Below are 19,147 nucleotides of genomic sequence, written 5' to 3'. Positions count from 1 at the left end.
GCTTCCGCTTGAATAATTTCTGAAGTTAGGGATGACAACCAGCTTCAAAATTTCTTGGAGCTCTTGCTGTGTGCCAAACAGGGTCCTCCTTTCATGCCTCATTTTTGGATGGGCGAAGCTTTGCGGACACAACAACCAATAACCATAAATTACAAAAAAAAGTAAACCTCTTTTTGTCCAAAACAAATAAACAAATATCAGAAATATTCTAACTTCTACATGTTGGTAGTAATAGTCAAATTTGAAAGTTCGATCCCATATATTTTAAAAGAAATGCATTTTTACACGAACAGGATGAGAGTACCGTGCAAAGAGCAAAGGTCGAGCTAGCAAGAGAGTTGTAAAGAGAGAAAGCAAAATGTATGTGTAATCCCCACCTATAACACCCCTACATCACCATGCAATGCATCAATCCATGCGATCATGCAAGCAGCCATCAATCCAGATCTCTAACATCCTCCTTCCTACCTTGGGCGCCTATCTAGTTAATTATAAATTGCTAAGAGAGTCATCTATGTGAATATGTAACGAGTATCACCTACCGAGTAGTATATCTATGTGATATACACGCAAATCAGTTCGTTAGACTGATAACATTTTTTAGTTACAATTTGATTGCAACTTAACTTATTTCTTAAACCGTTTCAACTGTATAATATTAGTGTAACTTGTTCAGCTAAAGAATTGCAGCAGTGGTCCATACCCATATAGGGAGAGAACAAGTTGGAAAGATGCATGTATAACTAGTCTTTTTCTCGAAGTTCTACCTCCCCTCTCCCTATCATGCTTTCTATTCACCAAGAGGCAGGGTGCGCCTATCCATTTATATTTTTTAAGTGTACATGACACATACACTAACTGAAGCAAAAGCGACGATTTGGTATGCAACAAGTACAACCACAATGTACCCACCCCAAATCTCACCTTCCTACTTATATCCTGCTTGCAACTCTAATTCCCTTCTTTTTTTAACACTGACTTCAGCAGCAAAACCAATTTGGGCTCGTCAACAAGATCCAAGAGCGGAAAAAGAACACAAAGCTTGGAGATCAAGAGGTGGGGCTGCTGGTCTCTCTAGCGCTGCTTCTTTGCTCCTTTCCTGTGGTTAATTGGATCACCACTTGTGCTATCTCGATTGGGATTGAATCGACCTGCAGACTCGGATTGTGAATAGGTAAGAGTTCCCCCTAGCTTTTGAAAATCAAGTTATTCCAGTTCCTCTTCCCCTCCTACAATTGTTCATGAAATGGATCAAGCACTAACACAGAGGCACAGAGCTGGATCGATCTGGCTTACTATTTTTACAGCACATATAGACTCTAGAGATGTACATGTGCAGATCGAGAGACATGCATGAAATTAACTTGTTTTTCTTAGTTCTATGCATGAATTATGAAGAATAGGCCAAGAAGCAACTAAGTAATTAAGCTAGGAGTTGTCATCGGCGTGATTGCGCGCTTCAAGAATTTGTCATCAGGAGAAGGAAGACGAAGAAGCGAGAAATAGCAGTAGCTAGAAGCTGGCCAACCAGTGGTGGAACGAAGGGCGGCAGGGCCTCCCGGTACCCACGGAGGTGCCGCCGCTTTCCTCCTCAAGCCTCGACAAGGAGAACCAGCCGGGCCGCCAAGACATGGTGGCGGCGTGCAAGGACGGGGAGCAGAGTCAGAGCGGCATAGGTGGCCGCGACGATGACCGCAAGAACGTCAACGGCGAGCCCAAGGAGTGCGCGGTGGTGCCCGTCAACCGGCGCCCGCGCGGCCGGCCCCCGGGGTCCAAGAACAAGCCCAAGCCGCCCATCTTCGTGACCCGGGACAGCCCCAACGCGCTGCGCAGCCACGTCATGGAGGTCGCCGGCGGAGCCGACATCGCGGAGTCCATCGCCCACTTCGCGCGCCGCAGGCAGCGTGGCGTCTGCGTGCTCAGTGGCGCGGGGACCGTGGCCGACGTCGCCTTGCGCCAGCCAGCCGCGCCCGGCGCCGTCGTCGCCCTCCGCGGCCGCTTCGACATACTGTCCCTCACCGGCACGTTCCTCCCGGGCCCCTCCCCGCCGGGCGCCACCGGCCTAACCGTCTACCTCGCCGGCGGGCAAGGGCAGGTGATTGGGGGCATCGTGGTCGGCTCGCTCACGGCGGCTGGGCCGGTCATGGTGATGGCGTCCACGTTTGCGAACGCGACGTACGAAAGGCTGCCGCTGGACGAAGAAGCTGAGGAAGCCATGGAAGGCTGGCCTGGCGGCGGTGTCCCTCCAATGATGGGCGGTGGTCTGCCCGATCCATCGGCGATGCCAATGTACGGGGGCGTGCCACACAACCTGCTCCTGCCTGGAGGTGGCCAGCTCGGCCATGGCGCCGAGGGGAGTGGATGGCCGCAGGCACGCCCGCTGTACTAGAGGATCGGCAGTGATCGGTGCATAGCCATGGCTGGCTAGCTTCAAGCCATCTATGATGGCCATGTTTGCAAGCATGGAGCAGCCTATATCACAATAAGCACATGAAAATTTCAATTTCAGCATATGGCCGGAGTACGTAGCTAAGGGCACCTCCAGTGCTGGTTCGACCTTGAAATCTACCTAAAAATCTACCTAAGCCGAACAAAAGTATGGTTCGCATGCTCTACTGCTGCATTCGACTGCTGCTCCAAATGAAATAATAAAAATTCAGAACTGGATGATGGTTGAGTACCTGTCCTGTAGGTGGAGTATTTTAATTGAGATAGTAGCCCATGGTTCGAATATTCTGCAGCCTTTGATTTTTGTTCTTAGTTCGGTTTAGTCGAACCGTGCTTTTGCTCTATTCGATTTGGGAGCACATTGGTAAGTACTGTATTGTTTGTGTCATATATAGGCATATATATTAAGACCTTGCATGGTAAGAAATTGTCTGATTGTGGTACCTGAACATTTATGCTGTTATATCTTTGAAACTCTTGCTGATTTGAATGGATCATGCATACTTTAAAAATTCAGCACCCATTTCTTGATTGAATTATTGTATGCAATTTTTGTTATAGCTGCATGATATTGACTTAATTTTACTCAATAAATGAATGTTTTCGCAACAATGCCATGTGCGTTGACGCATTTGAAATATATTAAAAAAGGAAAATGTATTACTAAAATGTCCTTATTGTGTGATTTGTGCTCGTCAATTTTTCATCAAAGTATACGTGCAGTTTCAGCCACTCTTTCCAGTATTTACTGATCATGCATGTCCTTGATTTGTTCATATGTATTGTTATTTGGGAGAAGTTCAGTTTACACTCTCAACTAGCACAAAAGTCTGATTTTCACCCTTCAACTATAAAACCAGATAACGGAGCCATCCAACTGTCGAAACCATATAAATTTGGACCTTTGAGTGATTTCAAAGCTGGGTTTTCATTTTATGAAAAATGAAAATATTCAAATTTAAACTTAAAAGAATCATAAGTAATTCATTTTAACTCAAAATATATGAAACGGGTACCAACATTTTTGTGAAAACGTAACATATCTATTGGCACTCTACTTATCAGTTATTCGGATTTAAATTTTTTATGTTCTTAGTATTTGATTGCTTGTAGTTATGCTTATTATTTTTAAATAAATAAGAGTCAAATAGAGCAATTATAGATAGGTTACATTTTTGGAAAAATTTGGTACTAATTTTTATTTTTCTGATTTAAAATGAATTAGTTTTGATTTTTTATATCTAACTAGAATTTTTTATTGTTTTTAGAAAAATACAAAACTATCTTTGAAACCACTCAAAGGGCCAAATTTGACCGGTACGACAGTTGGATGGCCTCCGTTATCCGGTTTTATAGTTGAAGGTTGAAAATCGGATTTTTATGATAGTTTGACGGTGTAAACTAGACCTTTCCCTTATTATTTTGGTACGATTTTGTACAGTAGAGTATTGTTCAGCTAGTCCTGTTACATTGTATGCCCATATTCTCTTTGGTAAGTGCAATTTGTCAGGTTATGCCAAATCCATACACGAACATGCTTTTATATATCTGCAGTTATCAATCTGAATATGTTTGTCAGTTTCTCTAAGTTAGGAATATTGTTTTTCATTTAGAGAAGGAAGAGGGGACACTTGACAGAAAATGTGAACAGTGACACGCATGCATGATCATACTGGTGTTTATATTGTGTATTTGTTTTGCTATTATATGAAGAACATATTCATAACAGTCGCTAGGACATGTAAGTTGTATCCATCAATAGTGACAAGTTCTAAAGTGTCGAGGTCAACCGTACATGAGAACTATTTATGCTTCGAGGATCTAGTGTTGGTTATTTAGCTTTCTGGATTTGTCACTGCGAACTTAAAGGATTAACGTAAAGTTTCTTATACATGTATGCTAGCTCGACCTATTTTACTGCCTATATATGAAAATTCAATCAGCAAGTTTGTTTGCATCAAACACACAAGAACCCCTTGTGCCACCAATTTGATACTCCTTCCATGCATTATTTTAAATATATGAGGTTTAGGATAAGTTAATTTGTTCAATTTCAAATTAATTAGCTTGTCATAAATGTCATGTACTTAAAAGCAGAGGGGTAATATACAGGCCGCGAGCTCATCTGTGTTTCTTCACTACTAGAAACAGGGCACCGGTTGAAAACCGGGCTTTGTCCTGGTTTTTCAACGGTACCGAAAGTTTCGGTCTAGTATATCGGGTATTGTACCCGGCGCCTAAGGCCACCTTTGGTACGGGTTGGAAAGACCAACCGGTACCAAACAGGCCGCCACGCTGACGCAAGATGGCGGCCTTTTTGATACCGGTTTGTCCATCATTTATTATTATTTATGCTTGTAGAATTGCTACGCATACCCGAGTTATACACTACTATACGTCCTTTAATCGCGTTCGGGTGAAAATAATGTATGAAAATAACTAAATATCGTTGACAATCATGTAATTAAGTTATCTAGACATTATAATATTTACAAATATACCAATATCACGATTACAAGCACTGAAAATTATTGTAACAAGCAATCAATTTATCTCGACTACAAGTTCTAGGCCCCTCACGATGTCGATAGGACGGATGGCCATTGTGGTACAACTTGTCTTTAGAATCAATTATTTCCTTCAAAATGAATCCTTTGAGCTGCTCCGACATGGCCACGATCCTATCCACATGGAGAACTTCATCCTTGTTTCGCATAATCTACCATTCTATAAAAATAAAGCTCGATATATCGATTCTTCGCAACAATATAATTAGAAACATATTTATCAATGGTTTGAAGGTACTCTTAGATCCTCCATCGTAGCCCTCCAAAAATGGGTTAGAGTGTGCATGTAATCATATACCTAGTACCCACACCAATGATTTTCTATTTTTATCTTTTTTATCTCGAACACTAAAAAAGAAATAAATTAGTTATAATTGTATGCGTATACAGAACAGTAAATGAGATATGCAAAGAGTAGCAGATCCACGTACCGGAAAGTCCATTCTAACATTCAATTCATTCTTAAAATCACAATTTTGCTTTTTCACAAAAGCTCTCCACACCCTGTGCATACGAATGAAATGTAAACATTCGAAGCTTAATCGATCCCAAAATAGTTGTGTTTTGTGCAAAATAAACTTACCTGTTCAATGGGTCTAAGAAGTGTTTGATTTTCTCCTTTTTTACCGCTTGGAGTTGTACACTATAACTCTACAAGTCTCCATGCAGAGTACAAGTAAAATCCAATGGAAGCTGTGTGTGTGTGTCTATATATATATATATATAACTTTTCGCCTACACGGTCGTTTAGCCTATGTACACACCGTGTACACGTTATACAGTGACTAGCTGTGTCCGTTTAATCAGTCGTTTATCCTATTTAATGACCGTTTAACCTGTTTAAATAGCCGTTTAGTCTGAATAAATAGCTAAACGGTAGGTGACCGACTGTTTAGCGTTTACCGTTTAGGCTAACACTGATATATATATATACACACACACATCATATATGAATATGTAGGGTTTGTAATATTGTTGCATTAGGGCTTGGTACATATTTGTACATGTTTGCTTATAGTCATTTAGTAAATTGTTCTCATTGATAAGCATGGGAAGCATGAAACCCACCCGATGCTCCCATCCTTCTTTTCGGCAGTTTTGGAGCTCCATTATACATGATACAATATAAATTAGATTGTACACAAGGAATAGAGTGTTTATTAATAAAATATAACAGTGTAGAGATTGGTCGGCACTTACAGAATCTAGCAAGACACGAGACAGATGTCAAGAGCGTCTTGGCAGTATATTGCATGCACATCTTCAAAGCCAATCCAGAAGTCATCGTCCCCATGGAAGAAATCATGATGGCGATACTTAACTCCAAATGTGTACTGGCCGGCCTTCGAACATTCCATGTACAATTTATGGAATGCGCAGATCTACGTGGGTAGGTTGATGAACTCCTCATCAGTGATGAAGGGTTTTCCATGCTCGTATGGATGAGCAACAATGGAAGCGATTGGGAGTTCATCATCTTGCCCGGTTGCTTGCTCAATGGTGAAACCCATTTCTTCCAAAAGTTCCATCATGTGTTGCTCTTTCTATGTCATCACTCGGAGGGGCTCAAGTTTTTTTTTTGTTGTGTGCATGGCTGAGAAATGCCCTTGCCACTTTGCCTCATTCTTTGGTGGGCCTTTATCAGCGTGCGGTTGTAGTCCGAGGGTAGTTTTACTAGTCTCTTGGCGATGTCGCTCAAGCAATTGTAGAAGTTTTCTGCCTCGACTAGATCAACTGGCACCCTCTTCTCTGGTACTTTAGGTTTGAAATGTTCTATCAGCTCATGGTGTGTTTGCTTTGGCAATTCCTCGTCGGTCATCTCGTAAGCTAATTTCTTCTTAGGGTCTATTTTCTGTATGACAATCCTCCACTTCTTGGGGCTTCCAGCTGGTGGGAGGGATGAGGTTGTTTTTTCCTTTGGCCGGTGCTTGAGGAGTCGGAGTACTCCTAGCCCTTTGTAGAGATGATGGTGAGGGAGCCCATGGTGGTGGAGATGAAAGGCCACCAAAGTCGTCGTCATCATCATTATCCGGGCCTGGCGGTGAAGGAGGATCCACGGGAGCCGCTGTATTCCCAACAAGTTTGATGTGGGCCTTGCGCCATAGAATGCAGCCGTGGTGTGCCTCTCCCAACATCTGTTCTCCGTCCCCTCCAACAAAATCGAGCTTGAGCTTTTCATTTTGTCTGCCGGCATCGATGATCTATTCCACGATGACAATAGAGTAGCCACCAGGAATCACCGATAAGGCCCACCCGTAGACTACCAGAGCGGTGATATTTTTTGCATTCACATGTAGCTCACATGGTGTCTGCATGGTGATATCATCCACTGGGTATCATTGGGTGTCGACCGCTAGCATGTTCTCTTGGGGTTCATCCCGAGGGGCCGCCGTGGATGCGCAGCTGGTACGTTGCTGAGAGGCCAGGCTAATCACAACATCCAGCTGCGCCCCAGTGCCCTGCTACTATCTGAGAGCAACCGCCACTTCCTGCTGGACCCTTGCATCCATCTCATTTTGTAGCTATTGCACTTTTCTGGTCATGTCATCTTGTAAGGCATGGAGTTTGTCCTCCTGTTCTGCCTTGCTTTTGCGATGAATCTTGTACGTGCTACCTCCGGCCCAAGCAACTTTCCATGGGACCACGCCGATGCCGCGGACTCATCCAGGGTGTTCGGGGTTCTGTAAGGCCCTGGTTTGCTAATCATTCTACCTGTGAGGCTCAAATGTTCCTTCTTTGGTCTCTTGTATTGCTACGACCACATTCCAGGCCACTTCTTCCATTGCTGGGGGCATGACCAAAGTACCATCCTCTTGGTTAAGTTTGACACCATTAGCAAACAACCACTTCGATCTTTCTGGACAGTCCCAAGTCACCAGCTGGATACCTCTATCCATAAGGTCTTGCTCCATCTTTTGCCATTTCTAAATCGCCTTCTTATATCCACCCGGCCCGAGGCGGTGGTTGTATTTCTTGGAGGCTGCATTGATCTTGTTCTTTTCAGATAACTGCTGAGCTTTCTCGGACAACTTGTATTCCTTGAACTCCTCCCAGTAAGGTTTGACCTGGGGGAAACTATCCTAGTCCGATTCCTTATCCTGCTTGACGTAGTTTCCAAATAATTTATTCTTAAATGTTGAAAATGCAAGGTCAATCTTTTTCAAAGCACATTTCTTCACTAATTCTTCATCTACTCCTTAAGGAAGAGTGAACATATCATTGAGTTCTCTCCATAACATCTCCTTTTGTTTTGGAGGCACGGTGTAGTGTTCTTCGTCTGGATTCTTCATTTTCCAGAGTCTTGTGGTGATCGGCACATGTGCCCGAACAACAACCCTACTGTTGGTGTTTGTCAGCGTCATCACAAGGATCGTCAATCCCTAGCAATGGTGCCTGAAATGCTGTGTGGTATTTCTTAAGTCACAGATAAATCCGCAAGCGCACGAAATACCTTTGTAGCATTTTACCAGTGAGTAATCTAAGGAGGTACAACACGGGGTCAAACTCTTCTCAAAGCAAAATATGGATCCTGAGTGAAATTATGCGGCAGATCGAAACCAGTCATACACTACCCTATTTTCATATCAAAGAGAGAAAACAAAGCCAAGTTAGCCTGTTTAAACAATGAGTACCAACTAACATATTAATCAAACACTTAGTTTATTTCTTTTAACCAGTGCCTTCCCCAGCAGTGGCGCCAAAACTGCTTGTTGGTGTTTCTTAGCATCATCACTAGGATCGTTAATCCCTAGCAATTGTGCCTAAAACACCGTGTGGTATTTCTTACGTCACAGATAAATCCGCAAGCGCACGGAATACCATTGTAGCATTTTACCCATGAGTAATCTCAGGTGTCGTATTTATATTTCGGCAGGGAAGGCGGCGGTTATAGAATAAGTAAGATCATGATCAAATCTTGGTTGAGTATTCCATTGTATAAACAGGGGTAAGATATATATTGATAATGAGGTAGTGTGACACACAAGTTACTCAAGCTCAAACTCAAGCAATGACATAGGCAGTGTGACGCCCTAGAAATTTCTCAAATTAAACTACGCGCTAAAGTCTTTCGATCAAAAACCTAATCGTCATCAAGGCCCATCCAAACCCTAGCCCTAACCCCCTCCATTTTCCCCGCCGTCCGGACAACCGACACGAACTTGACCGCCGTCCCATCCCGCACCGCCCGACGGATCGACGACCACGCGCGACCGCTTTTCCGCTATCAGCGCCGAACGCGATTCTTTCTCTCCTCGCATGGAATGCGAAGTCGCGCGCGCAGCCACGATCGCCGCCGCGAATATCGCCGGCGTGCGTCCGCGCGTGTCGCCTTTCTTTCTCCCTTTTCTTTTTCTCCCCCTACCATTTCTTCTTTTCTCCTCATTCTCTTTTATATTTTCTTTTTCCCTCCTCTTTTCCTTTTCCTCTCCCTTTTCTTTTCTCCCTTTTCTCCTTCCTTTCTTTCTTTCCTTCTTTCCTCTCCTCCCTTCTCCCTCTCCTTCCTTTCCCCTGCCGCGCGCCCGAGCACTGCCTAGCTGTGCGCTTGCTCTGCCCCGGGCGCGCCGCGACGCACGAGCACGCGCCCCTACTCTGGCCCGCGCCTCGCCGCGCCGCGCGCGCACGCGCGTGCCCCCGCGCACGGCCGCGCCGCCCGTCGCCAGCCGCACTGCCCGCCGCTGTCCCCCTACCGCACCCCGCACGCGCGCCTGCCCCTGTGCCGCACAGCGCCCGGCCCCTCCCCCACGTGCAACGCCCGGCGCCCTCGCCGCCACGCCACGTCGCGACGCCAACAAACGGCCGAAGCGCCATTAATGGCGCTTCGCACCGGCCACCGTCGCGGCCACCCCTCCACCGCCTTCCCCGGCCTATAAATAGGACTTCTGCGTAGCTCTCGGCCACCACCACCGTCCTCGCCACCGCGCACCCCTTTCCCCAAGCCGCAGCGCCGCCGCCGCCCACAGCCCGGCCGCCCGCCGTCGCCCGGCCTCCTCACACCGCCCCGGCTCGAGGTGAGGCCGGGAATCGAACCCCCTTGTCTCCCTCTCCCTTTTGCCCCCATCCCCGGCCGCCGCCGCGCCCTGGGCCGCCGGAATCGGCCGGCGCCCGGACCCCCTCCGCTCCTCTGTTTTCTGTCAACGGGAGGAGGAAGAAGGAGGGCAGATTTGCCCAAAGGCCCCTGCCTTTCCCCTATTTCCTCAAAAACCTTTCACCCTTTACAAAAGAAACCCTGTCCTTTCCGATAATCCAAAATACACCCTTCGCAATACAAACTTAATATCAAACAAACCCTTCTACCTGTCTGTTATGACCCAAATGTTTCTAAAAATTATAACCAAGTCCTTTCCATTCCATAACCATTTACAAATAAGCCCCTGGACCCTTGTTTAACCCCTGAACCCCTCTTTAACTCGTCATTTTATGCGCCAAACGACCTCCGATCGACCCGAAACTTTACCACGCCATTTCTAGTATAGTTTTAACCATGCCATTAAGAAACCACCCAAAAATATTACCTCTACCTCCGTAACTAAATTATTTCCGATTCAAGCTCAACGATAAAGGCTTTTAGTTCCTTCGCTTGATTGTGTGCCTTTTTGCTTGCGTCGTAGGAAACGGAGTGAACGAGGAGGGTTCCGACCGTGACCAAGCAAACGAGGACCAGTTCTGCGACGCCGAACCCGAGGGACAGTGCTTCGATCGGGACCTCCCGCAAGAGTTTGATGATGGCAAGTTCAATTCCACCCTTTGATGCATGTTTCTGTCCTAGTTTTTATAAACACAACCCAGTGGCCTGTTTTATAAAATTGCATGGTTTTTGCGTGCTGAAAACATGGTAGGATAGCCACCCATATTTGAGATAACCATACCTTGACCATCTGATTTTATAAAGAAAACGCGTGTGTGTGGGAAGGGATAAAATGTGGTTTCGAAAGATGAGTCAGACGGGATGGATGGCATTGCTGTGTGAATTGCCGTTGGTGTGCTCGTACCTGTGTGGTAGGGCAAGGAAGGGAGATGTCCATCTTGTCACCCCTAAGGACCGAGTTAATGTGTCTTCTCACCTAGCTTTCTGTCGTGCAAACCACTTGACCATTGTATGGGCAACGGCTTAGCATAAATCCCACTAGCTAGACTGATAACCATCAGGAGAGCTGAGAGCAACGGGTTATCAATGAGAAGGGATAAGCTCTGTGTGACTTATGCCCCGGTTAAACCTCGGAGATAGGTCGAATGACCCCTTGATGGATTCCGTGGTGGTTAGTCAGGTCTAGCTAAGGTGGGTAATGGCTTTGTTGGGATCTGCACCGACACTAAGGTGATCGTGCTGTGGTACCCCACCTGTGGGTAAAGTTGCACACCTCTGCAGAGTTAAAATCTATTCGAATAGCCGTGCCCACGGTATTGGGCAAGTTATGGTGTGGTCACAGAACTAGTGTTTCTCTCTGGGAATGATTGGGTTGGTGTGGGTTGTTTGGAAAGTGTCCGGCAGTTGTGCCGTGTGCTACGGCGGACGGGGATTCCGGTGGCAGCTTAAAACATGGATCCTGTGTGGATCAATACCGTGTGCTCCTCGGTACTTAAAAGCTTGTTTTGGAAAAATTGTTTTAAATGAACATTTGCATATAACCGAGTTACTAAAAATGAACCCTGACCTTTTCCTTGGACTGTCCTGTGCATTGTTCTCTGTTATAACCCCCCCCCCCCCCCCGTGGGTGTGATTGGATTTGCTGAGTACGCTCGTACTCACCCCATTCTTACTTCTTACAGCAGAAGATCCTGACTACACTCCCGAAGACGTCGAGTAGGGTTTCGTCCTGCACCCAGTCTTGCCTGTGGTTAAGGCCACCGCTGGAACTCCGCATGGCGCAAGACTCTGATGATCCTCTCTTCGTAGCTAGTATAGTAGTGTGGGTTTTAGTTGTAATCCTCGCGATAGTGGCGCTTCACTGCCCATTACCGCGCAGAGTTGTACGGTGATGTACCATCTGATGTAATAAAAGTGTTATCAGCCTCCTGGGACTGATAAAGCAACACTTTTTAGTCTTCCCTGATGGGGGGACGCTTCAGGTGGTATCAGAGTCGTAGGCTGGCCGTAGGACGTGACCCTAGGAGCGAGACCCCTTTTTTAGGCCCTAGGACTTGTTCTGATTTAGATATTTTCTGCACAAACACTCACCACTGGTCTTTGCCCTGTTCCGGATGGCTGACAATGGATGGGTTAACGGAATCTGCCACGCAGAGCCCGGCCTTCCTAAGTTATTATTACTCAGCCTGGAACGCGTTGGGGTTATGGAACCACCAGAGTATGCCTACCGAGAATACACCTCCGGAGGCACTCCTCGGTGCGATATGATGGTCTTTGTGGAGAAAAGCACCCGCTACCCTGATATGGACCCCTGGTTCATCTCCACAACTGGCTTCCGCTTCCCTGACACCTACCAAAAGGCCGCCCGTAAAGCCCTGCGACGACTGCGTGTGCTCTACAAGCACCACCTTCAGTGGACCCCTATGGGATTCTTTCCACCTACTGAAGGAAGAGGACGCACTTGGATTGCCCGGATGAGAGGACTTGGACGAGAAGAAGAAGACCTAGAAGATACGGTCTCCCACCTATCCATCTACCTTACTGGCTTGGATGCACTCTACCGCGAACAGGCGGCACAACTGAAACAGCTAATCCATGGGGTTGAAAAGGTAACTCAGGAGCTGGAGGAACAACGGATAAGAGCCACAAGCGCCGAGTATTCCTTAGCCGCCCTCTAAGCCCAGCTGCAGGAATACGAAAGCCGCAGAGGAATAGGTGGATGGATAGAGGAAGAAGAAGAAGAACCCGAGGAAACCCATTGGGATAAAGGTACTCAGACCGAAGATGAGACGGATCGGTGCCTCCCAATAAAGAAGCGCCCTATCAGGGACGAGGAGGAATCCCCATGATAGGATTAGCACTCCAAGCTAGAACCCTACCCTAATAACCCCGTATCCATGAAAACTGTACCCCATTGCAATAATAAACATTATCTACTCCCTTTTGTACCTGTGCTAGATTGTTTACCCTGTCCTTGTTTCAGATGGCTGATTAAGGATGGACGCAGGGTGATTGCCAAGCTGCACCTGGCTTTCCCAGCCTTTTGATCAACGCCCTGGAAAGTCTTGGCGTTACGGAACGCCCAAGGTACTACAGCAGAGAGTACGAACACCATGGTACCCTCCGCTGCAGGGTGATCCTGGTCATCGCCAGGAGCAACCGCTACCCCGACATCCAGCCATGGCGAGTGATTGCCACAGGGTTTAGGCACCAAGACACCTACCCCTTGACCGTTAGAAAAGCACTCCATTATTTATGCCGGATTTTTGAAGGACACCTCGCCGCCACACCAGTGAGGTTCTTCCCGCCGGCCATCAGAACCCCAGTTTGGGAAACACGCATGAGAAACCTGGAACGACGTCGCCACGAAGAAGGCCCCCTGTACCAAGTGGCTACTTACCTAGCCGCCCTGGACCAACTCTTTGATGAGCAAGCCAACCTTCTAAGGGAGCAGACCCATCGAGCCGAGCAAGCAGAGCTCGCAGTAAGGCTACAGCAGATCCGAGCAGCCCAAGCCGAGGCAAGAGCCGCAGCCGCGGTCAGCAGCGAAGCGGTCGCCCAGGAGAGCCTCAGGCAGGCCCAAGACCGGCGTATGCAAGAGTGGACCCAAAGTGGAACACCAGTCCCGGCAATTGGAGAAGATCATGTTTTACTCGGGACACCCGTCATAGGATGGGGAACACTCTTTGGGAACACACACGCTCCACCCGAGAACCCTGAAAGTTCTGCCGCCGCCGTCGAAGGGGATGCTGCAGTGCAACCCTTGACAAATGGAAACCCTGAGGACGGCGAACGAGGATCTCTCACACTCCCCACCCCGGAAGAAGGCACACCTCGCGAGTAGAGTGACCGACGCCGTCCCAGTGATGCCCCGTCCCCAGCCTTTTCTGTTTAAGACGTGCCCTTAGACAAGACCCTGGCCGAGTAGCACGAGACCTAGTCGTACCCCCAAGTTGTACCCCTCTTGCAGTAATAAAATGGTTTGTGTTTGTTGTTTGTGATGTTGTGTGCTGGATTGTTGTGTGCTGATATGAGTACCGGCAGAAGGTAGATTCTGCCTTATATATATACGAATTAAACAACTTAAAACATCACATAAACGTAACCCCAATCTACCCGATCAACAGGTGACCCCCCGGAACGTCGCGAGGGCTTCCCGTAGCCGGAACCCCGCAGCCGCTGGTGCCGGAGCACAGCCTGTTGAACAAGACCTCCCTCAGGAAGAACAGGAAGTCAGCCAGAACCAAGGGGAAAATCAAGGAGGAGAGCAACTACCACCGCCCCCACCCCTCGGAGACTTGGCACAGATAATTCACAACCAGACCCTTATACTGGAGACTCTGGCCAATGCCCTCATTAACCGGCAGCCACGAGGACAGAATATGAATGACAAGCTGACGGCCTTTCTAAGGACCAAGCCGCCCACCTTTGCCGGATCCTGCAACCCTTTGGACGCAGACGACTGGTTACGAGTAATCCAGAGGAAGCTCGAACCATTCGAATGCCAGGACCGGGACAAAGTCCTTCTGGCGGCCCACCAACTCAGCGGAACCGCATTAGCTTGGTGGGAGAATTACTGTGCTGCAGCCGAGGATGCCTCTACCATCACCTGGGGAGAATTCGTGAGGGAGTTCTGCCGCTATCACATTCCATCGGCCACCATGAAGCGCAAGGCGGATGAATTCCGCGCACTGCAACAAGGAAGCATGACGGTGGAGGAGTACACCCAGTGGTTCATAGAATTGGCCCGATATGCGCCGGAGGAAGTAAACGACGACGATAAGAAGCAAGACATGTTCAAGAAGGGATTAAGCCCAGAGCTCCGGACCTTGCTTACCCCATAGATCTATCCTGACTTTAATACCCTGATGAACAAGGCTATTCTTATGGAAAGGGCCAAAGCCGAAGAGAGGAAGGACAACAAACGCAAATTCCTGGAAAGTAAGGCCCGCCAACAGGACCGTTTCCAGAAGCCAAGAAACATCAGCTATACTGCACCAAGATCTCAGGCCCCAATGTAGTATAGGACTCAGTCCCAAGTGACAGGACCACGGACCACTGAAACACAGCCTAAGGGTCAGAATACCATGAGGGCCCCGCAGAGCAATACAAGCCTAGTCGCCTCCGACAACAACAATGTTAGGGCCTGTTTTAACTGCCGTGAGACGGGGCATTTCATCGCCAATTGCCCTTATGCCAAGAATAAGCCGGTTACATCGGCCTTCTCCAACACGGTGAATGGGCCCAGACCAGCCCTAACCGGTGCCAACCGAGTGCCCATCCGCAACAACGACAACAGCCAGCAGATGAAGCAGCCCCAGCAATCATTTGGACGAGCCCGCGTCAATCACATCGACGCGCAGGAGGCTCAAGAAGCTCAGGGCGTAGTGCTCGGTGAGTACCTAGTCAACTCAGCACTGGCAACAGTATTATTTGATTCTGGAGCATCGCACTCATTTATATCCTCGAGCTATGTGGAGAAACACAAAATACCTACAGTACTACTAAAAACACCCCTATTAACCCGGACGCCTGGAGGCGACATCAATTGTCAATTAGGTTGTCCACGGGTAAGGATCAATTTAAGTGGGGTAGACTTTCTAGCAGATTTGGTGGTACTTAAGTCTGGGGGAATAGACGTGATCCTTGGAATGGACTGGTTAAGCCGACACAATGGTCTCATAGGCTGTACCGACAAAGTGGTACACCTAACAAACCCCGAAGGAATCCAAGTGATCTGCCATACCCGGGATAGTAAGTTTGACCCAATGGTGTTTAGCGTGGAAGCCAAGCCCTTAGAAGGAGTCCCGGTAGTAAGCGAATACCCAGATGTATTCCCCGAAGAGCTGCCCGGTATGCCGCCGGACAGGGATATAGAGTTCGTCATAGAGCTCATCCCCGGAACCTCCCCTATAGCCAAGAGACCCTATAGGATGGCAGGCCCTGAGTTGATAGAATTAAAGATGCAACTAGAAGAACTGCAACGAATGGGCTTCATCAGACCAAGCTCGTCGCCATAGGGAGCCCCAGTGCTGTTTGTCAAGAAGAAAGATGGGAGTATGAGGTTGTGTGTAGATTACCGAGCACTGAACGAGGTTACCATTAAGAATAAGTACCCCCTCCCCAGGATTGATGACCTGTTTGATCAACTAAAAGGAGCCAAGTACTTTTCCAAGATCGATTTAAGGTCAGGATATTTTCAGCTCAAGATTAGGGAAAGTGATATCCCCAAGACAGCTTTTGTCACCCGATACGGGCAGTTTGAATTCACCGTAATGTCCTTCGGACTAACCAATGCCCCTGCCTACTTTATGAACCTCATGAACAAAGTATTTATGGACGAGCTGGATAAGTTTGTCGTAGTCTTTATCGATGACATACTTATCTACTCCAAGAGTATTCAGGAACATGAGCAACATCTGCGGGTAGTATTGGAAAAGCTGAGGACACATAGGCTATATGCCAAGTTTAGCAAGTGTGAATTCTGGCTGGAGAGAGTAGCTTTCCTTGGTCACATTCTGACCGCGGAAGGCGTAGCGGTGGACCCAGAAAAGGTCGAAGCCGTTTCCAACTGGCAGCGACCGATCAATGTTAGTGAAATCAGAAGTTTTCTTGGACTAGCTGGATACTATCGAAGATTTATTGAGGGATTCTCTAAGATAGCCCGACCCATGACGGAACTTCTTAAGAAGGAGAAGAAGTTCGCCTGGACAGAATCTTGTGAAAGAAGTTTTCAAGAATTGAAGCAAAGGTTGACAACCGCCCCAGTGCTGACCCTACCGGACATTCATCGGGACTTTGTCGTTTATTGTGATGCATCCCGACAAGGATTAGGGTGTGTGCTGATGCAAGACGGGAAGGTCGTTGCATATGCTTCCCGCCAACTCAGAACTCATGAGCAGAATTATCCGACCCATGACTTGGAATTGGCAGCCGTAGTGCATGCCCTTAAGATTTGGAGACACTACTTGATTGGAAATAAGTGTGAGATTTACACCGACCACAAGAGTCTGAAGTATATCTTTACCCAGCCGGATTTAAACTTAAGGCAAAGAAGATGGTTGGAGTTGGTCAAGGACTACAATTTGGAAATTCATTATCACCCCGGGAAAGCAAACGTAGTAGCCGATGCCTTAAGTCGGAAATCCTATGGGCCCAAAAATGACCATCTGCGCGAGGAAATGGCACGATTAAATGTGCACATTGTTCCTCGAGGTTCCAGCCAAGTGCTAAACGTCCAATCGACACTAGTGGATAGGATTAGAGAGGCCCAAAGCTCGGACCAGGAGTTAATGAAGATCTGCAAACAAACCGGAGAAAACAAAGCACCGGGTTTCAGAGTAGACGAAAAGGGAACATTATGGTACGAGGATAGGATTTGTGTACCCCAGAATGGAGACTTCCGGTAGATAATCATGGATGAAGCCCATAACTCGGCCTACTCCATCCACCCAGGATCAACCAAAATGTATATGGACATAAAGCAACAATATTGGTGGAATGGAATGAAGGCGGATATCGCACGATTTGTGGCCCATTGTGATACTTGTCAAAGGATCAAGGCCGAACATCAAAAACCAGCCGGACTATTGCAACCCCTACCCATTCCGGTTTGGAAATGGGATGAGATAGGAATGGACTTTGTAGTGGGTCTACCTAGAACGCAGAAAGGACACGATTCTATATGGGTAATAGTGGACCGACTCACTAAATCGGCTCATTTCATACCCGTATGAACCACTTATGGTGGAGAAAAACTGGCAAAGCTTTACGTAGAAAACATAGTAAAGCTACATGGGGTGCCTAGCAGAATTGTCTCAGATAGAGGAACCCAATTTACCTCTAGATTTTGGAAAAGCTTGCATCAAGCCATGGGCACCATGTTAGATTTCAGCTCCGCATATCATCCACAGACGGATGGTCAAACCGAAAGGGTAAATCAAATTATGGAGGATATGCTGAGAGCATGCGTCCTGACCTATGGAAAGGATTGGGAGCAGAGTCTGCCTTATGCAGAATTCTCGTACAACAATAGTTACCAAGCCAGCTTGGGCATGTCGCCATTCGAAGCCCTCTATGGAATAAAGTGCAAAACTCCCCTGATGTGGTCAGAAGTTGGAGAACGTGCACTAGTAGGACCCGCACTTATAAAGGAAGCAGAAGAAAAAGTAGCGGAGATCCGTGAGAAGTTGAAAGCAGCTCAGTCCCGACAAAAGAGCTACGCGGACAAGAAAAGGCGAGAAATAAGTTTCGACCCAGGAGATTTTGTCTATCTCAAAGTCTCACCCATTCGAGGAACGCGAAGATTTCAGGTACAAGGAAAATTGGCCCCTCGATACATTGGACCGTATCGAGTTCTGAAGAGAGTCGGAGCAGTGGCATACCGACTGGAGTTACCAGAAGAAATGTCGGATATACACCCAGTGTTTCATGTTTCGCAATTAAGAAGGTGTTTGAGAGTACCCGAGGGAGAACATGTGCCGGTGGAAATAATAGACCTACAGCCGGACCTGCGATTCCAGGAAGTACCGGTCAAAATTCTGGACACTGTCACTAGGAGGACAAGAAACTCCGAAGTACGGATATGCAGAGTTCAATGGAGCAGACACGGAGTAGAGGAAGCAACTTGGGAACGCGAGGAGGCTCTAAAGAAGGAGTTTCCCCATCTGTTTAAGGACCAGCCGAATCTCGAGGACGAGATTCATTTAAGTGGGGTAGGTTTGTGATGCCCTGGAAATTTCTCAAATTAAACTACGCGCTAAAGTCTTTCGATCAAAAACCTAATCGTCGTCAAGGCCCATCCAAACCCTAGCCCTAACCCCCTCCGTTTTCCCCGCCGTCCGGACAACCGACACGAACTTGACCGCCGTCCCATCCCGCACCGCCCGACGGACCGACGACCACGCGCGACCGCTTTTCCGCTATCAGCGCCGAACGCGATTCTTTCTCTCCTCGCACGGAATGCGAAGTCGCACGCGCAGCCACGATCGCCGCCGCGAATATCGCCGGCGTGCGTCCGCGCGTGTCGCCTTTCTTTCTCCCTTTT

The 19,147-nt window shown here is 47.5% G+C and overlaps 1 protein-coding gene across 2 annotated transcripts; it reads left to right on the top strand.

Annotated features, from left to right (window-relative positions):
- The first annotated feature begins 910 nt into the window (after nucleotides 1–910).
- LOC112882412 (AT-hook motif nuclear-localized protein 20-like) lies at nucleotides 911–2,891 on the top strand. 2 transcript variants are annotated; one of them, XM_025947466.1, is made up of 2 exons: nucleotides 911–1,174; nucleotides 1,404–2,891. In XM_025947466.1, exon 2 carries the CDS (start codon nucleotides 1,631–1,633, stop codon nucleotides 2,387–2,389), a length of 759 nt encoding a protein of 252 aa, XP_025803251.1. In that variant the 5' UTR covers nucleotides 911–1,174; nucleotides 1,404–1,630; the 3' UTR covers nucleotides 2,390–2,891. The 2 variants fall into 2 exon arrangements, with proteins under 2 accessions (XP_025803251.1, XP_025803250.1); XM_025947465.1 differs by having other exon boundaries at nucleotides 1,378–2,891.
- Nucleotides 2,892–19,147: the final 16,256 nt, after the last annotated feature.

Source organism: Panicum hallii, chromosome 2 (genome assembly GCF_002211085.1).
Source record: "Panicum hallii strain FIL2 chromosome 2, PHallii_v3.1, whole genome shotgun sequence".
Lineage (NCBI taxonomy): Eukaryota > Viridiplantae > Streptophyta > Magnoliopsida > Poales > Poaceae > Panicum > Panicum hallii.
The sequence above is the reverse complement of the archived record's forward strand: the minus strand, read 5'-3'. Positions and strand labels throughout refer to the sequence as shown.

Bases quoted from the DNA above. Each gene is read 5' to 3' on its own strand.
- LOC112882412 (XM_025947466.1), top strand. From the start codon at position 1,631: ATGGTGGCGGCGTGCAAGGACGGGGAGCAGAGTCAGAGCGGCATAGGT.